General features: G+C 44.4%; 1 protein-coding gene across 1 annotated transcript in view; it reads left to right on the top strand.

Annotated features, from left to right (window-relative positions):
* Positions 1–1,041: 1,041 nt before the first annotated feature.
* Positions 1,042–18,979, top strand: part of LOC137527839 (transforming protein RhoA) — a 22,368-nt gene continuing 4,430 nt past the window's right edge. The window contains exons 1-2 of the mRNA XM_068248798.1: positions 1,042–1,147; positions 18,415–18,572. Of these exons, the coding sequence (XP_068104899.1) occupies positions 18,417–18,572 (156 nt within the window). The 5' untranslated portion in view covers positions 1,042–1,147; positions 18,415–18,416. The remainder of the gene's footprint in view (positions 1,148–18,414; positions 18,573–18,979) is intronic.

Raw genomic sequence — 18,979 nt, 5'->3', positions numbered from 1 at the left:
ATGGATATTTGAAGCAATCACTCCATGCACCGCCAAAAAGTTGCACTGCACGTTGTACCTGCAGTGTGACCCAAGAAAAATTAAAAATAATATGTAACTTCTGGTGCACTCCCAGGATTATTGTGGAAGTAGCATGGTTACGCAATTCAGCTTTTGCATTACCCAGAGCCCCTCTGGCCATTGCGATGAGCAGCAGAAGAGTACCGCCATGCTGCAAGTGTAAAAGGACCCTTAAAGTGGACCACAACTCTTGCACAGAACGAAAACAGAAATGCACCTTGCATGTATTTAGTTTAGAATGTTTAGTTCCCCCTCATTTGTGTCTAATTACAAGTTGTAATTTCAGCTCTGACCATGTCACCTGACTGCCAAGGCAGATATTGCAGATAAGCTCATTTGAAAGCACAGCATGTTAATGTCTGCTTCCTTGAAAGCAGGAAGTAGACACACTGCAGATTTATTGCAAGTTTTGTATCAGCTTTAACAAAGAAATGCTTTTTGTTTAAAGGTTATGCTGGTGTGTATATTTTATAGCAGAGAGGTTCTGAGTGTAACGATGACAGTTTGGCAGCTGTCAATGATTGTCTTTCCCTCCATGATTAGGAACATTATGCTATCAGGACTGATTTGATTTTCTGCACCAATTTAAGTACAACTGGAGCAAAATTAGTTCATTTTCCTCAATAAGAAGTCTGACTCCAGCAGTTATTAGCAGCTGGAAATCTGCAGCACTTGCTTTGCTACTCTACCCCCTTCCCCAATTTCCCAGCAACCACAGAGACTGGAGGAAGGGAGGGGTGACTCCACCCTGCGTGAGCCACGCACGGCTCCGCCTCCGCTCGCTACTACAGCAACCGGATAGACCCCTTTCACATTCCAACATGGCGTCGAGTCGCTCGCCTGTGACGTAACTGCCCAATGGCCGCGGGCGCTGGCGAGCCTGTCAGACATCTGATTGGCTGCCGCAAAACACTGATCTCGCCCTCTTCCTGTCGGCTGTACGCACGCGCCGCCCAGCTCGCTATTGGTCGGCGGGGCCGTCTGTCTCCCGGGTTGCGCGGCCTGTGATTGGTGGACTGGGCGGGGTGCAGGACACGTCACGGCTGGTCTGGACGGGGTGGAAGGAAGCAGCGGGACAGAGCGGACGGTAAGCGGAATTTCGCTGGGCCTGACGGCGGCAGCACCTTACCTGACCCTGGGTGGATGGCAGTAGCACACTGGGGTCGAGATGGCCTGCCTGCGCCGTTTCATGGTGTTTCCCGCCCGAGGGCGTTGTGACGTCACAGGAGGGGGTTATTAGGTCACGGGGAGTTCAGAGAGGGCGCTTATAATCCGCCCGCCACGGAGCGAAGACAGCTCGTGCCTCAGTATGAGAGTGTGGGAGAAGTTCCTTATGACGTCACGTTGGGCGGGACCTGCGTTATGACGTCACTGTAGGGAGACAGGAGGCGCAGGGTGGACTTCCTGTAACGGAATTATTAACTGACAGTGTCAAATAATCCTAAATTATGACATTGTGCTCGTCTGACAGCCAATCATCTCTTGGTATTGGGGAGGGGCCAATGGGTGGCCCCTCCCAGGACCTGACACCCTAGAAAACTTTGCCCACCAGGCCTCTCTAAAGCAGAGAAGCAGCACGAATACAGTATTTGTTCCCTGAAGCGGGTCAATTCGGGGCCTTGTAGCGCCTGATATGGGTGCTGCGATAGCTGCAGTGCAATACTCCGCAGTTGCACATATGTGTAATTCAGGTTATGGCGATAGCCAAACTGTGAATTATGTGACCACCCTAATCCACCCCCATTTGCTATGACTTAGGAGGGGGAGTAGTATTTTAAAGGACCACTATTGCGAAAAAAGTAGGCAGTTAAAATCTGACAGAACAACAGGTTTTGGGCCAGACCATCTGTTCATAGCGTATTCTCAGTGTTTTCTTAAAGAGGAACTCCAGCCTAAACAAACATACAGTCATTAAATTACATTAGTTATGTGAATTAAAATAGATAGGTAATATAATTTCTTACCCACACTGTTTTAAAAGAACAGGCAAATGTTTGATTTCATGAGGGCAGCCATCTTTTTGGTTGAAAGGAGGTGACAGGGAGCATGAGACACAGTTCCAACTGTCCTGTGTCCTGAGCACCTCTCCCAGTTGCTAGGCAACGTGAACAACAACATAGGCAATCCCATCAGGCTCTGCAAAGCATCAGGGGGAAAAAAACAAGGCTCTTTTTCTTTGATGGGTGGAGCTTAGCTAAAAATGCAGTTAAAAATGATGCTTTGGTAAGAAAAACAAAGTTCTGATGCTGTGAAACTGTTAAAGAAACACCAAGCCTTTTCAGTTCAGCTGAGTAGATTTTTAGTCCGGAGGCTGACTTTAAGTTTTCAGCAGCATTTCCATAACAGCAGTTGCAAATTCTAACTGACAAAATAGTGTGCAAGTGATTAGGAAGGCTGGCTGGTATCTTACTATTTTGGCAGTTAAACTGCTGTTCAGGAAATGCTGTTGAAAACAAAGAAAACCTTAGAATCCCCCATGAGATGGACTGGCCCAAAATCTGTCGGTTCTGTCAGATTTTAACTGCCTACTTTTTTCACGATAGTGGTCCTTTAAAGGTGTTCTTTCGCGAAAAAAGTAGGCAGTTAAAAAATGTGACAGATGACAGGTTTTGGGCCAGTCCATCTTATTAAGGGGGATTCTCAGGGCTTTCTTTGTTTTCAACAGCTTTTCCTGAACAGCAGTTTAACTGCCAAAATAGCAAGATACCAGCCGGCCTCCCTAATCACTTGCACACTATTATGTCAGTTAGATTTTGCAACTGTTGTTCAGGAAATGCTGTTGAAAACAAAGAAAGCCCTGAGAATCCCCCTTAAAAAGATGGACTGGCCCAAAACCTGTCATCTGTCACATTTTTTAACTGCCTACTTTTTTCGCGAAAGAACCCCTTTAACGGTACCTCGGATTTCAACGGCAGCAAGATGAGCCGTCATTCGCCTCATCCTATGCCAAACTGACCGGCGGCGATTCAATACATATGCATTTTCTCCTCCCTATAAAGTTGTGACAGGTGGATGGCAGCTAGGGAGGCGTGACCTTCTCTAGTCATGCAGGCTTTGCTTTTACTCCACCTAGTTGGGTATAACAGGAAAGGTAAACCACCCTAGGCTTCTCCCTGTGCTCAAGGCCTACATGTAAACAAGAGCTTCTCTAGAGAGGAAGAGAGAGATTTTCTGAACTGCTCTCAATACACATGCAAAAGGGTTCACGGCTGGTAGGGGCTGTCTCTGCCAAGAATGTGCCGTGTGTATGGTGTCCACTGTACACACCTGTACAGTTACTATAATAGTTGTGGTCTTATTTTAGTAGCAGTTCACAGCGCAGGTATATTCCTTCTTTGTTGTATATATTTTCACTTCACCACCTGTATGCACTCAGAGTGCAAACAAAGCAAACAGGGATGCTTTCAGTGGATAATATCAAATTGTTTTATTTCTGGATAAAAAGTGCAGTACAGGTGATATGAGGTGACACTCTCCCCAGGCATGTAGCGCTTCCCACTCAATGTGGTACTAAATACCTCAATACTCAACCCTGCTCTGTGCTGCCCGCTCTTGTCCCGACCAGTTTCGACTGCTGCGGTCATCAGGGGATAAATGGTTTATCCGATGACGGCAGCAGCCGAAACTAGTCGGGCCAAGCGCGGCCAGCACGGAGCAGGGTCGAGTTTTGAGGTCTTTAGTACCACATTGAGTGGGAAGCGCTACATGCCTGGGGAGAGTGTCACCTCATATCACCTGTACTGCCCTTTTTATCCAGAAATAAAACAATTTGATATTATCCACTGAAAGCATCCCTGTTTGCTTTGTTTGCACTCTGAGTGCATACAGGTGGTGGAGTGGAAATATATACAACAAAGAAGAAATATACCTGCGCTTTGAACTGCTACTAAAATGCAGATGATTTGGATACAAGGATCTATCCTAAGCACAGCTGCAACTTTATTATTCCCGTTGAAGTGGGGCGCCACAGTATTTACTTTATAGTTGTGGTCTGATGTCAGTGAGCCCAGCAAAGGAGATGTCTGCAGCATTCTTCAGCCCACAGGTGTCAAACTCAAGGCACGCTGGCCAAATGTGGCTCTTCTCGATATTTTATGTGCCTCCCAAGAACTTCAAATGTAAGCAATAAAAAGACAGCACACTGCCTTCTTATCCAGAGGAGAACACCAGTGACAGTGTTTCTAGATGAAACACTGTCAGTTTGAGCCAGGGTACAGCAACAACCCACAGGATAACTTTCTCTCCCCCCACCCCCCGGGATAAACATATGGGCCCCTCCATGGATCCGATGTCTGGTAAACCACACTCTTGCACACCTTTTCCCGCCAGATACCATCTCCCGTCAGAGAGGAGTAGAGCAATATATTATCTGCTCTCTTCTGTTCTTCCTGGCAGTCACACACTCCGTGCTTCCGTACCTCCTACCGATCACGTGACATGCCTCAGGAGCCTGAGCAGTGTTCTCCCCAGGCTCTTTTTAGCCGGGTGCTTCACCCAGCTAGTTTTGGTGAGCACCCGGCTGTCATCGGCTCACCTCCTCCTCCTGCTGGAAGCAGAGCACCGGCCCTGCATTCTGGTAGTCGCTATATTTCCACCAGTTTAAGATTGTTCAATAAATGTTAAATCTTAATAAACAATTTGGCCCACTATTTAGACTAGGCTTTAGAGTTTGTCCCATTGCCTGACAATTCCAGGATCAAAACAAATACATCTCTTAAAGGTATCTCGGCAGAAAATAAGCCTCTCCGGTGTGTTTTGTTGGGTGGGGATGGCAAACATTTTTTTATTACCTTAGTGGGGCTGCTCCCTAACCACAACCCCCCCCCCTCCCCCCCCGCATCTTATGCTGTCCTACATCTCTCGTGCCCCAAACGCAGCTTCCGTAGTTCGAATGTGGCCCTGGGCGCCACAGTGCATGCCGGGAGATGAAATCACATTAATGGACTACACCTCCCAGCATGCATTGCTGGGACCACACAATATCACTGTGGCTGGGAGGAGCAAGGTGGATGCCTGCATTTACACTGGGCTTAGGGAGCAGTCCCCTGAAAGTAATAAAATGCTTGTGGTCTCACCAACAGCAGACACCAATTTGAACCTCCCTTTGGGAGAGGTTTATTTGAAGTATTGTTTATTTTTGCTGCTGAGAATCCTTTAAAGATTTTGTTTTGAGTCTGGGTTAAATGAGAGCTGTAGTTGTCCATTTCTGGGACCAGAGAAGCACTTAGGCCTCAGACACACTATGAGCGCTTTTCTGAGCAATTGCGATTGATTAGCGCTTTCTGAACGCTTTTTGAAAATTGTTCCCATTCACTTTCATTAAAATCATGGTAAAAATCGTCACATACGCAATCACTGCAATTTTAGCCGCAGTTTTAATGAAAGTGAATTTTTAAAAAGCTCTCAGAAAGCGCTATTCAATCGCTTACAGTGTATCTGAGCCCTCAAAGCGGACCTGAATTCTTGCACCGGACAGAAGGAAAACAGAGAAATTCACCTGTATGTATTTATAGAGTTTAGACTATCTAATTCACCCCTCATCTGTGACTAATCACAACTGTAATTTGATCACTCCGCTGGCTGCCAAGGCAGAGAGGTAATTTGTAAACACAGGATGTTAACCCTATGTCGTCTTCCATTAAAGCAGGAAGTAGACACACTGCAGATTTATTGCAGAATTTGTATCAGCTGTAACAAAAATGGTTTTCTTTAAAGGTTATTATGCTGTTGCCTATCTTAGTGAGCAGAAAGTTCTGAGTTCAGATCCACTTTAAACCGATTACCAGAATGTGTCTGCAAGCACTTTTGTTCATTCATCTCAGCCATCAGTGAAATAGCTCTTATTGGCCTGTAAAAAGTTGGATGAGGCATAGATCCAAATCTTTTAGTTTGTATTTGAGATTGTCCATGCAGACAGGAAGGAATTCATGTTAAATAGAAAGTTGGCCACTAGTTTAGGGGACCCAGCAAGAAACTTTATAAGGAACAGTTCTTCAATCACAGCGCCCTCTACATCACAGAACGTTGTCATTGGCCGAATAGTGGGGGTGTGGCTTACTACAACCTATTGGAAACCGAGACAGTCTCAAAAGTGCCATCCACCCAATCACATTAGCAGTATGTCCCTATTAGGTTTCCTGCTGGATCCCCCAAAGTGGTCTAGAGCCGAAAGCTGTACAGTCTTATTTCTTAGCCTGAAGAAAAGTGACAACACAGCGCTGTGCATATGTTTTATTGGAGTAATATACATCTGTCACCTCTAGAGCCCTATTTTTTTCAGTGGGAACTCCGCACCTCCCACGTGGATGTCAAATAGATATCAATGATGAGCAGCCACTTGGTTGAGGAAACCACATTCACTTTAGTTCTAAACGCTTGGTACTCCTCTTAAAAAGTGCACATTTGTTTATTGCTGCAGTTAAGATTCCAAGATTTCAGAACTGCAAGCAGTCTTTCTAAATGCATCAGTATTAAAGCTTCCTCCAGCCCACCGTAGGCGCGCAAGGTCCCCCGGCGTCCTGGCTCCTCTCCCGGTCCTGGCTGGCGGCTCTGTTATCAGGCGTGAGGAAGCGGAAAGCAGGCCTGACTCCTTCGGGCCACAGTCGTCTGATAGAGGAGCCAGGAGGACACCCGGGGACCTTGTGGGCTGGAGAAAGCCCCAGGTAAGTCAATATTTCATTTTTAACAAGTGCTCAGGGGCCCTTTAAGAAATGTACATTTAGGGCACTCGCCTTAGCCAGTGTGTACTCTTTTGCTGCAGCGGCCTGAGTAAACATAGGCTTAGGCAGTTATACTGGTCCGTACATTCCTCTAGTGCTCTTTCACACTACAATGTGTTGGCATTGATGCATGCGTCTTTCTCAGAGCTGAACTGTTGCTATTTTATTGTTCGATTGGCTATTTTAAGTTGCAATAGGTAAATACTGGAGTGGAGAAAATATATTGTGTATGTGTTTTTCTTAGGGATGGTCAAAATTAATGCAGATTTTATGCAAAGTTATGCAGCTTTAGGCTGGGTGCACACAAAACATAACATGAAAGGCTGCTTTTATGTTATGTGCATATTCTCAGATCCACAGGTTCTAATAATCTTGTGATACCCAGAGTCCACTTGGAAACTTTTGGCCCCAGAGCCTTCTGTCATGCTGCCCCTACGTTTTGGAACTCCTTACCTCAGCAGATCAGGACAGCTCCATCCCTGGACGTGTTTAAATCCAGACTGAAAACCCACCTGTTCAGTTTGGCATTTGCAGAAATAAAATTTTTGTTGTGTGAATACTTCATCCTACTACCAATTGCTGAATCTGAGAGAGCCTAAGCGCTTTGAGTCCTATGGGAGAAACGTGCTATAGAAATGTTATTGTATTGTATCTTATTTTTGTGTGCGTTTTTTCTTTCTGAAGCGTTTTGCATGCATTTTAATGCATTTGTGGTTCACATATGCGTATGCGTTTTTCATGCATTTTACAATTGCGTTTTATGCAAATAGCTAGGAAGACAACAGGAAGCAGAAATACATCAGAAAACGCTTTTCTTTTTTTTTTAACTTTTCATTTTTTTTTATTTTTTTTTACAAAAACACATGAAAAATGCATACCATTGCATTTCCATTGACTTTCATTATGTGCATTTTTGCATAACATCCAACAAAATGAGCGATTTTGAAAACGCACGCATAGAAAACGCATATGCGTTTTTTATGTGTGTTTTTTCCTGCGGCTCAAAGACTTCCATTAGCGGCAAAACCACAGCGTTTTCCGCAACGCTAGCGTTTCTGCTACGTGTGCACCTAGCCTGAAAGCTGACCGATGGATAAAAAAAAAAAACTGCTGAGATACTCAGCTTGTTCATTCACGTCAAGCTGCACACATTTGCATGAAATCTGCATCAATTTGGAAGTATTTGCATCTCATTGACAGTCCTGAGACATTTAAAGGGAACATGAAGTAAGAGGGTTATGGAGGCTGACATTTATTTAATTTTAATAATAACCCTAACATTTGTATAGCCCTTTTCTCCTGTTGGTTTCCAAGCGCTCAAGAGCTGCAGCCACTAAGGGCGCTCTCCAGGGGCCACCCTGCAGTGTTAGGAAGTCTTCCCCTTACTGAATAGGCACTGACCCTAGCCAGGATTCAAACCCTGGAGTCAAATGCTACATACACACTTGAGATAAAAGTCTTTGGAAAAGGCAAGATCACAGACCAATTTACCCCCCTCCATGTAGTATGAGAGCCATACCTACACAGTCTATTCTATGGAGCTGAACTCCCCATCAGATAAAATCTTTGCAAGATGCTGCACACAAAGATGCCCGTACACACTCAAAAGATCATGATCTGCAAAAGATCTGTTCCTGCAAAAGATCCATTCCTGAAAAATGCATTAATCGTCTATGATATCTGCAGATCATCATACACACCTTGTTTAACAGACATTCATCTGCAGATCAGATCCACCAGGATGGATTTTCAGTTCTGCAGATGATTGCCAGATCTGCAGATGAAGTCTGTTAAACAAGGTGTGTATGAGGATTTGCAGATATCATAGACTATGAATGCATTTTGCAGGAACGGATCTTTTGCAGGAACAGATCTTTTGCAGATAATGATCTGTTGCATGTGTGCAGCATCTTTGTGTGCAGCATCTTGCTGAGGGCCCGTTTCCACTATTGCGTTGCGAAATCGCTGCGGCAAAATTCGCATGCGGATGCGAATTTCGCATGCGTGTGAATTCGCATGATAATTCGCATGGATGGCGATGTATGCGAATTTAACCGTGGCAATGCCGGTGTGCTTTTCCATTGATTTCATGCGAATTCGCATGAAAATTCACATACCAAAACAGCATGCGAATTCCCTATTAAATACATTAGCGGCGATTCGCCTGCATTCCACACGCAAGTGAATTCTGATGGCTCTGCTGTGCAGAAAAATCCTGCACAGGAAAACTGACAAGTGGAAACAGGCCCATTCACTTGTATTGGCTATGCGAATCTGCATGCAGGAAACGCATGCAGATTCGCGATACTGGAAACGGGCCCTGAGATTTTATCTGATGGGGAGTGCAGCTCCATAGAATAGACTGTGTAGAGTATGGCTCTCATACTACATGGAAGGGGGTAAAATTGGTCTGTGATCTTGCCTTTTCCAAAGACTTTTATCTCAAGTGTGTATGTAGCAAAAGGCAGAGCCCATAACTAGTACCCTACAATACACATTGGGCTTGTCATGGGTGGAATCCCCATTAGTAACCTCCAGTGAGCAACCTGTTCCTCCTCTGTGGCCAGCATTGGGGGTTGTCCTGGATGGTGTGTAGACAAGGTGCCTCCTGTCCGTATCCGTGTACCAGTTCTCACAAGTGAGTCCTCAGTTGACAAAGGCGTGGATACGCCGCAGCGCGTCGTGAGGTTACTGGTGCACGGATACGGACAGGAGGCACCTGGTCCACACACCATCCAGGACAACCCCACTGCCGGCCACAGAGGAGGAACAGGTTGCTCACTGGAGGTTACTAATGGGGATTCCACCCATGACTAGTTCACTTGACACTACTTTTTAGTAAGTGTATTTTATTCTTGCGTGTTACAGTTTAAAGGAAACCTTAACTGAGAGGGAGATGGCTGTTTCTTTATAAACAATACTAGTTGCCTGGCAGTCCTGCTGAGCTCTTTGGCTGCAGTAGTGGCTGAATCGCACACCTGAAACAAGCATGCAGCTAATCCAGTCTGACTTCAGTCAGAGCACCTGATCTGCATGCTTGTTCAGGGGCTGAGGCTAAAAGTATTAGACACAGGATCAGCAGGAGAGTCAGGCAACTGGTATTGTTTAAAAGAAAAAAATCCATATCCTTCTCAGTGTAGGTTACCTTTAAAGGATACCACAACTGACATGTGGCACAATGAGATAGACATGGGTATGTACAGTGCCTAGCACACAAATAACTATGCTGTGTTCCTTTTTTTCTTTCTCTGCCTGAAAGAGGTAAATATCAGGTATGTAAGTGGCTGACTCAGTCCTGACTCAGACAGGAAGTGACTACAGTGTGACCTTCACTGATAAGAAATTCCAACTATAAAACACTTTCCTAGAAGAAAATGGCTTCTGAGAGGAAGAAAGAGATAAAAAAGGGGGAAATTCTTATCAGTGAGGGTCACACTGTAGTCACTTCCTGTCTGGGTCAGAACTGAGTCAGCCACTTACATACCTGATATTTACCTCTTTCAGGCAGAGAAAGAAAAAAAGGAACACAGCATAGTTATTTGTGTGCTAGGCACTGTACATACCCATGTTTATCTCATTATGCCACATGTCAGTTGTGGTATCCTTTAATGCACTACGGAGCGCTCCTCCACTTTCCCTCTGTTTTCCTCACACAGTCTAACCCTTCAGCCAGGGGAGAGGAGCTGCTGAAGCTGTGTAATATAGTTCTTGTCCATGCGTGTGTCCCAGTAGCGCAAGATTGCACATTTTTTTCTGATTCTTCGGTTACTTTGAAGCCAATCCTGATGTCTTTTCCTCCCTTACTCTCCTCAGCCTGATTTGCCCGCCCTTCACTATAGAAAGTGCATTGTCTCAGCATGAGAAATATTGCCCAATCAGAGAGGAACAGAGGTGTGGGTGGGGAAAACAGGAGGGAAAGAGGCTTCAGGCTGCATTAGTTAAGTCTGAGGGGAAGTACAGAAGCAGAAAAGGAAACCCAGCATGCCCTGCAACTTCCTTTTTGTGTACTAAATTTGCTGTGTACCAAATAAGTCAGGTAAACTGGGGAATGATCATTTATCAACAAGAAACGTAATAGTGATTTTAACTTTTTGATTGCTTGGTTAGCATCCTTATTACTTGTTTACCAGATAAAAATAAAGAATTGATTTTTATGCCCAACAGTTACACTTTAACAACATCCTGTGTTTACAAATGAGCTCTCTGCCATGGCAGTCAGCTGGCACAGCTAAGGGATCAAATTACAAATTGTGCTTAGTCACAGATGAGCAGAGTACAGTCTGAACTCTAAATATACAGGGTGGATTCCTCTACGTTTTCGTTTTGTCGTGTGCAAGAGTTCAGGCCCACTTTAAAAAAAAAAAACCTGTTGCAGTGTGAACCAGCCCTTAAAGGGAACCAGAGACGAAGACAACCTGCAAAATTGAAAAAGATGTTATACATACCTGGGGCTTCCTCCAGCCCCATAAGCCTGGATCGCTCCCACGCCGCACTTCTCCGCTGCCCCTATCACCGGTACCGGGTCCCGTCGCTTCCGCCGGATGCGGCCAGTTGTACGCATGCGCAGTGACTCCCTCCGGCTCTTTACGCATGCACCTGCACAGTACGGAGGGAGCGTACTGCGCCAGCGTCGACTGGCCAAAATGACCGGACCCGGTACCGGCGGACAGAGGCAGCGGAGGACAGCGGCGTGGGAGCGATCCAGGCTGATGGGGCTGGAGGAAGCCCCAGGTATGTATAGATCTATTAGTTATTTCATCTTTAGTTCTCTTTAATGTCCTCATTGGTAACCATGTGAGAGCCACTAAGCAAAAACCTCTGCTAAACAATAGAGACATAAAGGCCTCCTTAACCTCCCTGGTGGTATGATTACTCCTGGATTTTAGGGTTTAAAAGTGGTGCAATTTGTTCATATGCTTTTAGACCCTAAAAGCAGGGGGGGGGGGGAATCATACCGCAGAGACCTCTGTGGCAGCCCTGCACATTACTCAACTCCCCTGGATCCAGCACTGCAATTCTCCCTCCATCCACCAGATGGCACTCTACCCCTATAGTTAGATTGCTGTCTGTCGTCATGTGATCAAGAGCCTCCGAGGACCAGAAGAAGAATGGCTGCTAGAAATACATATGGCAGCCTCCATATCCCTTTCAGTTCAAGTGTCTTTTAAAATTTAGTATAACACATTGGCCTCAATTCACTAAGCTTTATCAAACGTTTGATAATTTACCTCATGGGTAAAATATAATTTTGAATTCACTAAGGTGTTATAGATTTATTGAACGTTTTATCGATAAAACATTCGATAAAGATATAACAGCTTAGTGAATTCAAAATTCGATTTTACCCATGAGGTAAATTATCAAGCGCTCGATAAAGTGTTTGATAAAGCTTAGTGAATTGAGGCCATTGAGTACCCCAATAGCAAGCTTCTGTTCTGTGGATTCAAAACCGGAATGTTTTGGATGAACTGGTCCTGTTATATTGGCCATAAAACTACCACAGCTTGCCATGGGGTGGAACTATTATTGAATTCAAGAATCAGTTTGTCTAATCCACGAGCTGGCAGGACATCTATGAAGCCAGCCCCTCCATTGACGAATGAAAAACTAGGTGCCAACTGGAATATTTTAGATGTTCTGGGATTTTTACGGCCCTTACCACAAAACATGCCAACAGTGAAACGTGGTGGTAGTGTTCCAGGCCTAGGCAACTGAGGAAGCATGAATTCACTTCTCTACAAGAAACCACATTAATTTTGAAACTGACTTGAATGTAGATGGGTGCTGTACAAGTTCTTTTTGCATGTTCTCCCTATGTCATCTTACCACTCTATTCTGTCAGCAGCTAAGAAAGTTCAAACTGCTGTTTTCTGCAGCCATGGCAACAATTTCCTTGTTTGGATTACGCCATGAGCTTGTTCAGAATGTCTCACTTTAGAGATAGATCACACTTGTGCTGCGGAAATACAGACTCTTCCCTGCAATCATTGTGCTGCATGATATGTGGATTTTGTCTGCAATTGAACCCGGCCTTTTTTTTTTTTTTTTTTTTTTTTCTCTCTCTCCTACAATTCGCCGGAGAATGTCAATGTGGAATCGCATGTCTTGTGCAAGGGAGGAAAAAAAAAGTGGTTTAGGTTTGGTGGAAAAAGTCACTGCGTTCTATAGTCCAAATGCAGGGAGTTTCTGACTTGTGAACGCTGCCAATACGATCCCCCAACTCGCTGCAATGTCGGGGACTCCCTGTACTGTGCCCATGCAGAGGAGGACACAAAGGGGCATAGAGGACACAGGGAGACATGGGGTACAAAGGGGGCATAATCCACAAGATGCCCCTTCACCATGGATGCACCAGGTTTAGTATACAGTGGTGTGAAAAACTATTTGCCCCCTTCCTGATTTCTTATTCTTTTGCATGTTTGTCACACTTAAATGTTTCTGCTCATCAAAAAACGTTAACTATTAGTCAAAGATAACATAATTGAACACAAAATGCAGTTTTAAATGATGGTTTTTATTATTTAGTGAGAAAAAAAACTCAAAACCTACATGGCCCTGTGTGAAAAAGAAATTGCCCCCTGAACCTAATAACTGGTTGGGCCACCCTTAGCAGCAATAACTGCAATCAAGCGTTTGCGATAACTTGCAATGAGTCTTTTACAGCGCTCTGGAGGAATTTTGACCCACTCATCTTTGCAGAATTGTTGTAATTCAGCTTTATTTGAGGGTTTTCTAGCATGAACTGCCTTTTTAAGGTCATGCCACAACATCTCAATAGGATTCAGGTCAGGACTTTGACTAGGCCACTCCAAAGTCTTCATTTTGTTTTTCTTCAGCCATTCAGAGGTGGATTTGCTGGTGTGTTTTGGGTCATTGTCCTGCTGCAGCACCCAAGATCGCTTCAGCTTGAGTTGACGAACAGATAGCCGGACATTTTCCTTCAGGATTTTTTGGTAGATCTATCACAGAAAGCCTTCCAGGTCCTGAAGCAGCAAAACAACCCCAGACCTTCACACTACCACCACCATATTTTACTGTTGGTATGATGTTCTTTTGCTGAAATGCTGTGTTACTTCTACGCCAGATGTAACGGGACACACACCTTCCAAAAAGTTCAACTTTTGTCTCGTCGGTCCATAAGGTATTTTCCCAAAAGTCTTGGCAATCATTGAGATGTTTTTTAGCAAAATTGAGACGAGCTTTAATGTTCTTTTTGCTTAAAAGTGGTTTGCGCCTTGGATATTTGCCATGCAGGCCGCTTTTGCCCAGTCTTTCTTATGGTGGAGTCGTGAACACTGACCTTAATTGAGGCAAGCGAGGCCTGCAGTTCTTTAGATGTTGTCCCGGGGTCTTTTGTGGCCTCTCAGATGAGTTTTTTCTCTGCGCTCTTGGGGTAATTTTGGTCGGCCAGCCACTCCTGGGAAGGTTCATCACTGTTCCATGTTTTTGCCATTTGTGGATAATGGCTCTCACTGTGGTTTGCTGGAGTCCCAAAGCTTTAGAAATGGCTTTATAACCTTTACCAGACTGATAGATCTCAATTACAGTACTTTTGTTCTCATTTGTTCCTGGATTTCTTTGGATCTTGGCATGATGTCTAGCTTTTGAGGTGCTTTTGGTCTACTTCTCTTTGTCAGATAGCTCTTATTTAAGTGATTTCTTGATTGCAACAGGTGTGGCAGTAATCAGGCCTGGGGGTGACTACAGAAATTGAACTCAGGTGTGATAAACCACAGTTAAGTTATTTTTTAACAAGGGGTTTTTTCACACAGGACCATGTAGATTTGGAGGGGTTTTTTTTCTCACGAAATAATAAAAACCATCATTTAAAACTGCATTTTGTGTTCAATTATGTTATCTTTGACTAATAGTTAACGGTTTTTGATGAGCAGAAACATTTAAAGGGACACTGTAGTGGGGTTGGGGGAAAATGAGTTGAACTTACCCGGGGCTTCTAATGGTCCCCCGCAGAAATCATGTGCCCACGCAGCCACTCCCCAATGCTCCGGCCCCGCCTCCCGTTCACTTCTGGAATTTCAGACTTTAAATTCTGAAAACCACTGCGCCTGCGTTGCCGTGTCCTCGATCCCGCTGATGTCACCAGGAGCGTACTACGCAGGCCTAGTGTAGTCTGTGTCTGCGCAGTACACTCCTGGTGACATCAGCGGGAACAAGGACACAGCAATGCAGGCACAGTGGTTTTCAGACTTTAAAGTCTGAAATTCTAGAAGTGAACCGGAGGCGGGGCCGGAGCATCGGTGAGTGGCTGCGTGGGCACAGGATGTCTGTGGGGGACCGTTAGAAGCCCCGGGTAAGTTCAACTCATTTTCCCCCGAGCCCCCCTACAGTATCCCTTTAAGTGTGACAAACATGCAAAAGAATAAGAAATCAGGAAGGGGGCAAATAGTTTTTTATATATATATATATATATATATATATATATATATATATATATATATATATATATATATATATATATATATATATATATATATATATATATATATATATATATATATATATATATATATATATATATATATATATATATATTATAATTTTTTTTCCCCCTGGTTTTTGTCCTCTAAACCTAGGTGCGCCTTATAGTCCGAAAAATACGGTAAATCATCTACCCATGTTTCACCATGTTTAAAGAGAACCGGAGGTGGATGATTAAAATCTTAATAGGAACCAGAGGCGTGTCATGTGCATAATGACATGCCTCTGTTTCGTTATATTGCCGCTGCCAGCCCCCCTTGCGCTCTGCTGTCCCCCCGCTGCTCCCCGCCTCTGTCAGCTTCCTACAATCAGAAACCAAGCTAGAACCCAGGAAGAACTCCTTGGTCGCGGCTTGGCTTCTGATTGGAGGAAGCTAGTAGAGGCGGGGAGCGGCAGGGGAGTTTGTATAGAGGAGGCTGCTTGACTCAAGCAAACAAAGCAGGCTAGCGACAAGCAGATTGTCGCTAGCCTGGCGGTCTTTTTAGGGGGACAGTAAAGCGCAGGAGAGGGGGGGGGGTGTCTGGATGCGCTGATATAACGGAACAGAGGCATGTCATTATGCACAAGTACGCACAGTCAGTCTGTATATTTTCTTTTCCCCAAATTTATTTTTTTTATTCTTCAACAATAACATTGCTACACACACAAAGTAGGATATTTCATTAACAAAAGAATTTAAGTTTTAATAAAACTTACCTGTTGGGGGAAGGGGTGTGCAGCTGCAAAAAAATAACTAGCAGTTTCATGTAAAGATTTTGGAGGTGTGGCCAGGAAGGGGAGAGGCACCACACTTTTCTTTGATTTATATTGTCTTGTCATGTACAAATACACTGTCATTACAAGAAAAGTAACATAGACACAAACCAATTGTACATGAAAACTATTTGGTAAATAGACCTAGTAGCAGGTGAACAGGGTAGGTCGTATATCAGATGATGTTACAGTCATAAATAGCAGAAGGCCTGGAACCCACTAGCAGCACTTTGCTAAGCTCTTGCTAATGTAATGCTATGGGTGTGATTTTATTATATATATCCCCCATAGCAGTACATTAGCTAGAGCTTTGCAAATCACAAATTCTTAAAGGACAACTGAAGCGAGAGGGATATGGAGGCTGCAATATTTATTTCCTTTTAAGCAATACCAGTTGCCTGGCTGACCTGCTGATCTTCTGCCTGTAATACTTTTAGCCATAGCCCCTGAACAAGCATGCAGCACATCAGGTGTTTCTGACATTGTCAGATCTGACGAGATTAGCTGCATGCTTGTTTCTGGTGTAATTCAGACACTATTGCAGCCGAATAGATCAACAGGGCTGCCAGGCAACTGGTATTGTTTAAAAGGAAATAAATATGGCAGCCTGCATATCCCTCTTTCTTCAGATGTACTTTAAGACGGGACAGGAGCAATATCAACCACCTTATTATGTAAAATATACATATATCCAGGCACATCGCCTCTAGTTAGGACATTATATAAGTTATTAAGGAAAGGGAGGTGCTGAAGGGGGTGTGGCTAGAAAACAGCAAAAATCTATTAACCCTTCGCACTCTCGCATGCAAATGTTCAAACAATTGCATTCACAGATTCACTCATCCAGGCACAACTGTTATCCCTACAGCTAAGTTAAAAGCCGGGGTTTTAGTTCACAGAAGAATGCATTCTCATGCCTAGTCACCTATACTGCGCAGAAGTACCCAGGTAAACATAGGTGTCCTAACTCTGGCCCTGTAACATGCATAGTGCAGACATGCAAACACATTCATTGCATCAAACCTATCAATGGATTAGGAGCACACATCCTGACATCCTCTCCTGGGACAGACAGTGCATCTTACCAATCGCACAAGGGAGCTAACGTTATGTGTCCATGTGCACCATGCACATACACCAGCATAAGCTGTGTGCATGCTGACAAACACATACAGGGGAAGGAGGGAGTGCACTGAATTAGACCCTAGCCACAGGGGTCAGCAACAAGAAAAAAATACATATATCCAGGCACATCGCCTCTAGTTACGACATTATATAAGTTATTAAGGAAAGGGGGTGTGGCTAAGGGGGGTGTTTCCTTAATAACTTATATAATGTCCTAACTAGAGGCGATGTGCCTGGATATATGTATTTTTTTCTTGTTGCTGACCCCTGTGGCTAGGGTCTAGTTCAGTGCACTCCCTCCTTCCCCTGTATGTGTTTGTCAGCATGCACACAGCTTGTGCTGGTGTATGTGCATGGTGCACATGCACACATAACGTTCGCTCCCTTGTGCGATTGGTAAGATGCACTGTCTTTCCCAGGAGAGGAAGTTAGGATGTGTGCTCCTAATCCATTGATAGGTTTGATGCAATGAATGTGTTTGCATGTCTGCACTATGCATGTTACAGGGCCAGAGTTAGGACACCTATGTTTACCAGGGTACTTCTGCGCAGTATAGGTGACTAGGCATGAGAATGCATTCTTCTGTGAACTAAAACCCTGGCTTTTAACTTAGCTGTAGGGATAACAGTTGTGCCTGGATGAGTGAATCTGTGAATGCAATTGTTTGAACATTTGCATGCGAGAGTGCGAAGGGTTAATAGATTTTTATTATGTAAAATAGGTACCACTTAATAAAATATGTGTAAGGCAGCTTGGAAGACTACTATTATAGGTGCTTGGGGAAATGCTTATGGTACTTTAAACCTGGGGCGCTTTTAAATATTTACTTTCATCAGCCTGCTTGAAATAGAAAGATGGTTTTGTTTCCCGGGCAAAATAAAAGCTATATTGGGTTTAGCTAGTAGTTATCGTTCATACTTGCTACCATAGGTCAGCCTCTGTGTCATATCTGTCAGTCACAAGTCGATAAAGCATCGCACACCACTGTAGAGGTGCTGGACCAGTGTGCAATACAAAAGAATCCAGGAGTTCCGCACACTCAATGAACCAAGCTCCAGATTTTTTTCAAATATCGTGACACAATTCCACTCCATACACCAACGAATCGTTTCAGGGCCCTGTGGGGTCCCCTTTGTCAAGGTAACAAGATACAGAATGGCTACCATTTATATCTGTCAGTCACACATCTCCCGCATCACTGATGGGCCATTACAGTCATGGGTGTACTGGGTGTGACGTTAGTCTTCTCTTCCTCCAGGAATGGCTGCCATACGTAAAAAGCTTGTTATTGTCGGGGACGGAGCTTGCGGGAAGACCTGTCTGCTCATTGTCTTTAGCAAGGACCAGTTCCCTGAAGTCTATGTACCAACCGTGTTTGAGAACTATGTGGCCGATATCGAGGTCGACTCCAAACAGGTAAGAGGAGAGAGTATACTGGGAGCTCACTTGAAATATACCAGCCGTCTTCTCGTAGATGATGATGCATGCGGTTAGGGGAGGCGGTCTTTGTTTGAGATATGTCAGCCATCTTTAAAATCTGTTGGCCCTTATAGTACATTGGAGTTGTAAAATTGCCCAATCAAGATTGGATGTGTGTACGCACAAGGCGGCCATATATCTACTGATTTTACGGTCCGATCAGCCATCCGATTCGGTAATTTTCACAAAAATCTGTGCTGCAACATGTCCACCCAATCCGCGATTGCATCGATTGGACATGCTGGAAAATCTAGGTCACATGTGGTTGATTAGGTGCGTGGCGGTAACGGCGTGGGATTACAGGACAGACCTTCAGCCGCTATCTGCTGCAGGCAGGTGGTGGA

The sequence above is a fragment of the Hyperolius riggenbachi genome, chromosome 8 (genome assembly GCF_040937935.1).
Source record: "Hyperolius riggenbachi isolate aHypRig1 chromosome 8, aHypRig1.pri, whole genome shotgun sequence".
NCBI lineage: Eukaryota > Metazoa > Chordata > Amphibia > Anura > Hyperoliidae > Hyperolius > Hyperolius riggenbachi.
The sequence above is the reverse complement of the archived record's forward strand: the minus strand, read 5'-3'. Positions and strand labels throughout refer to the sequence as shown.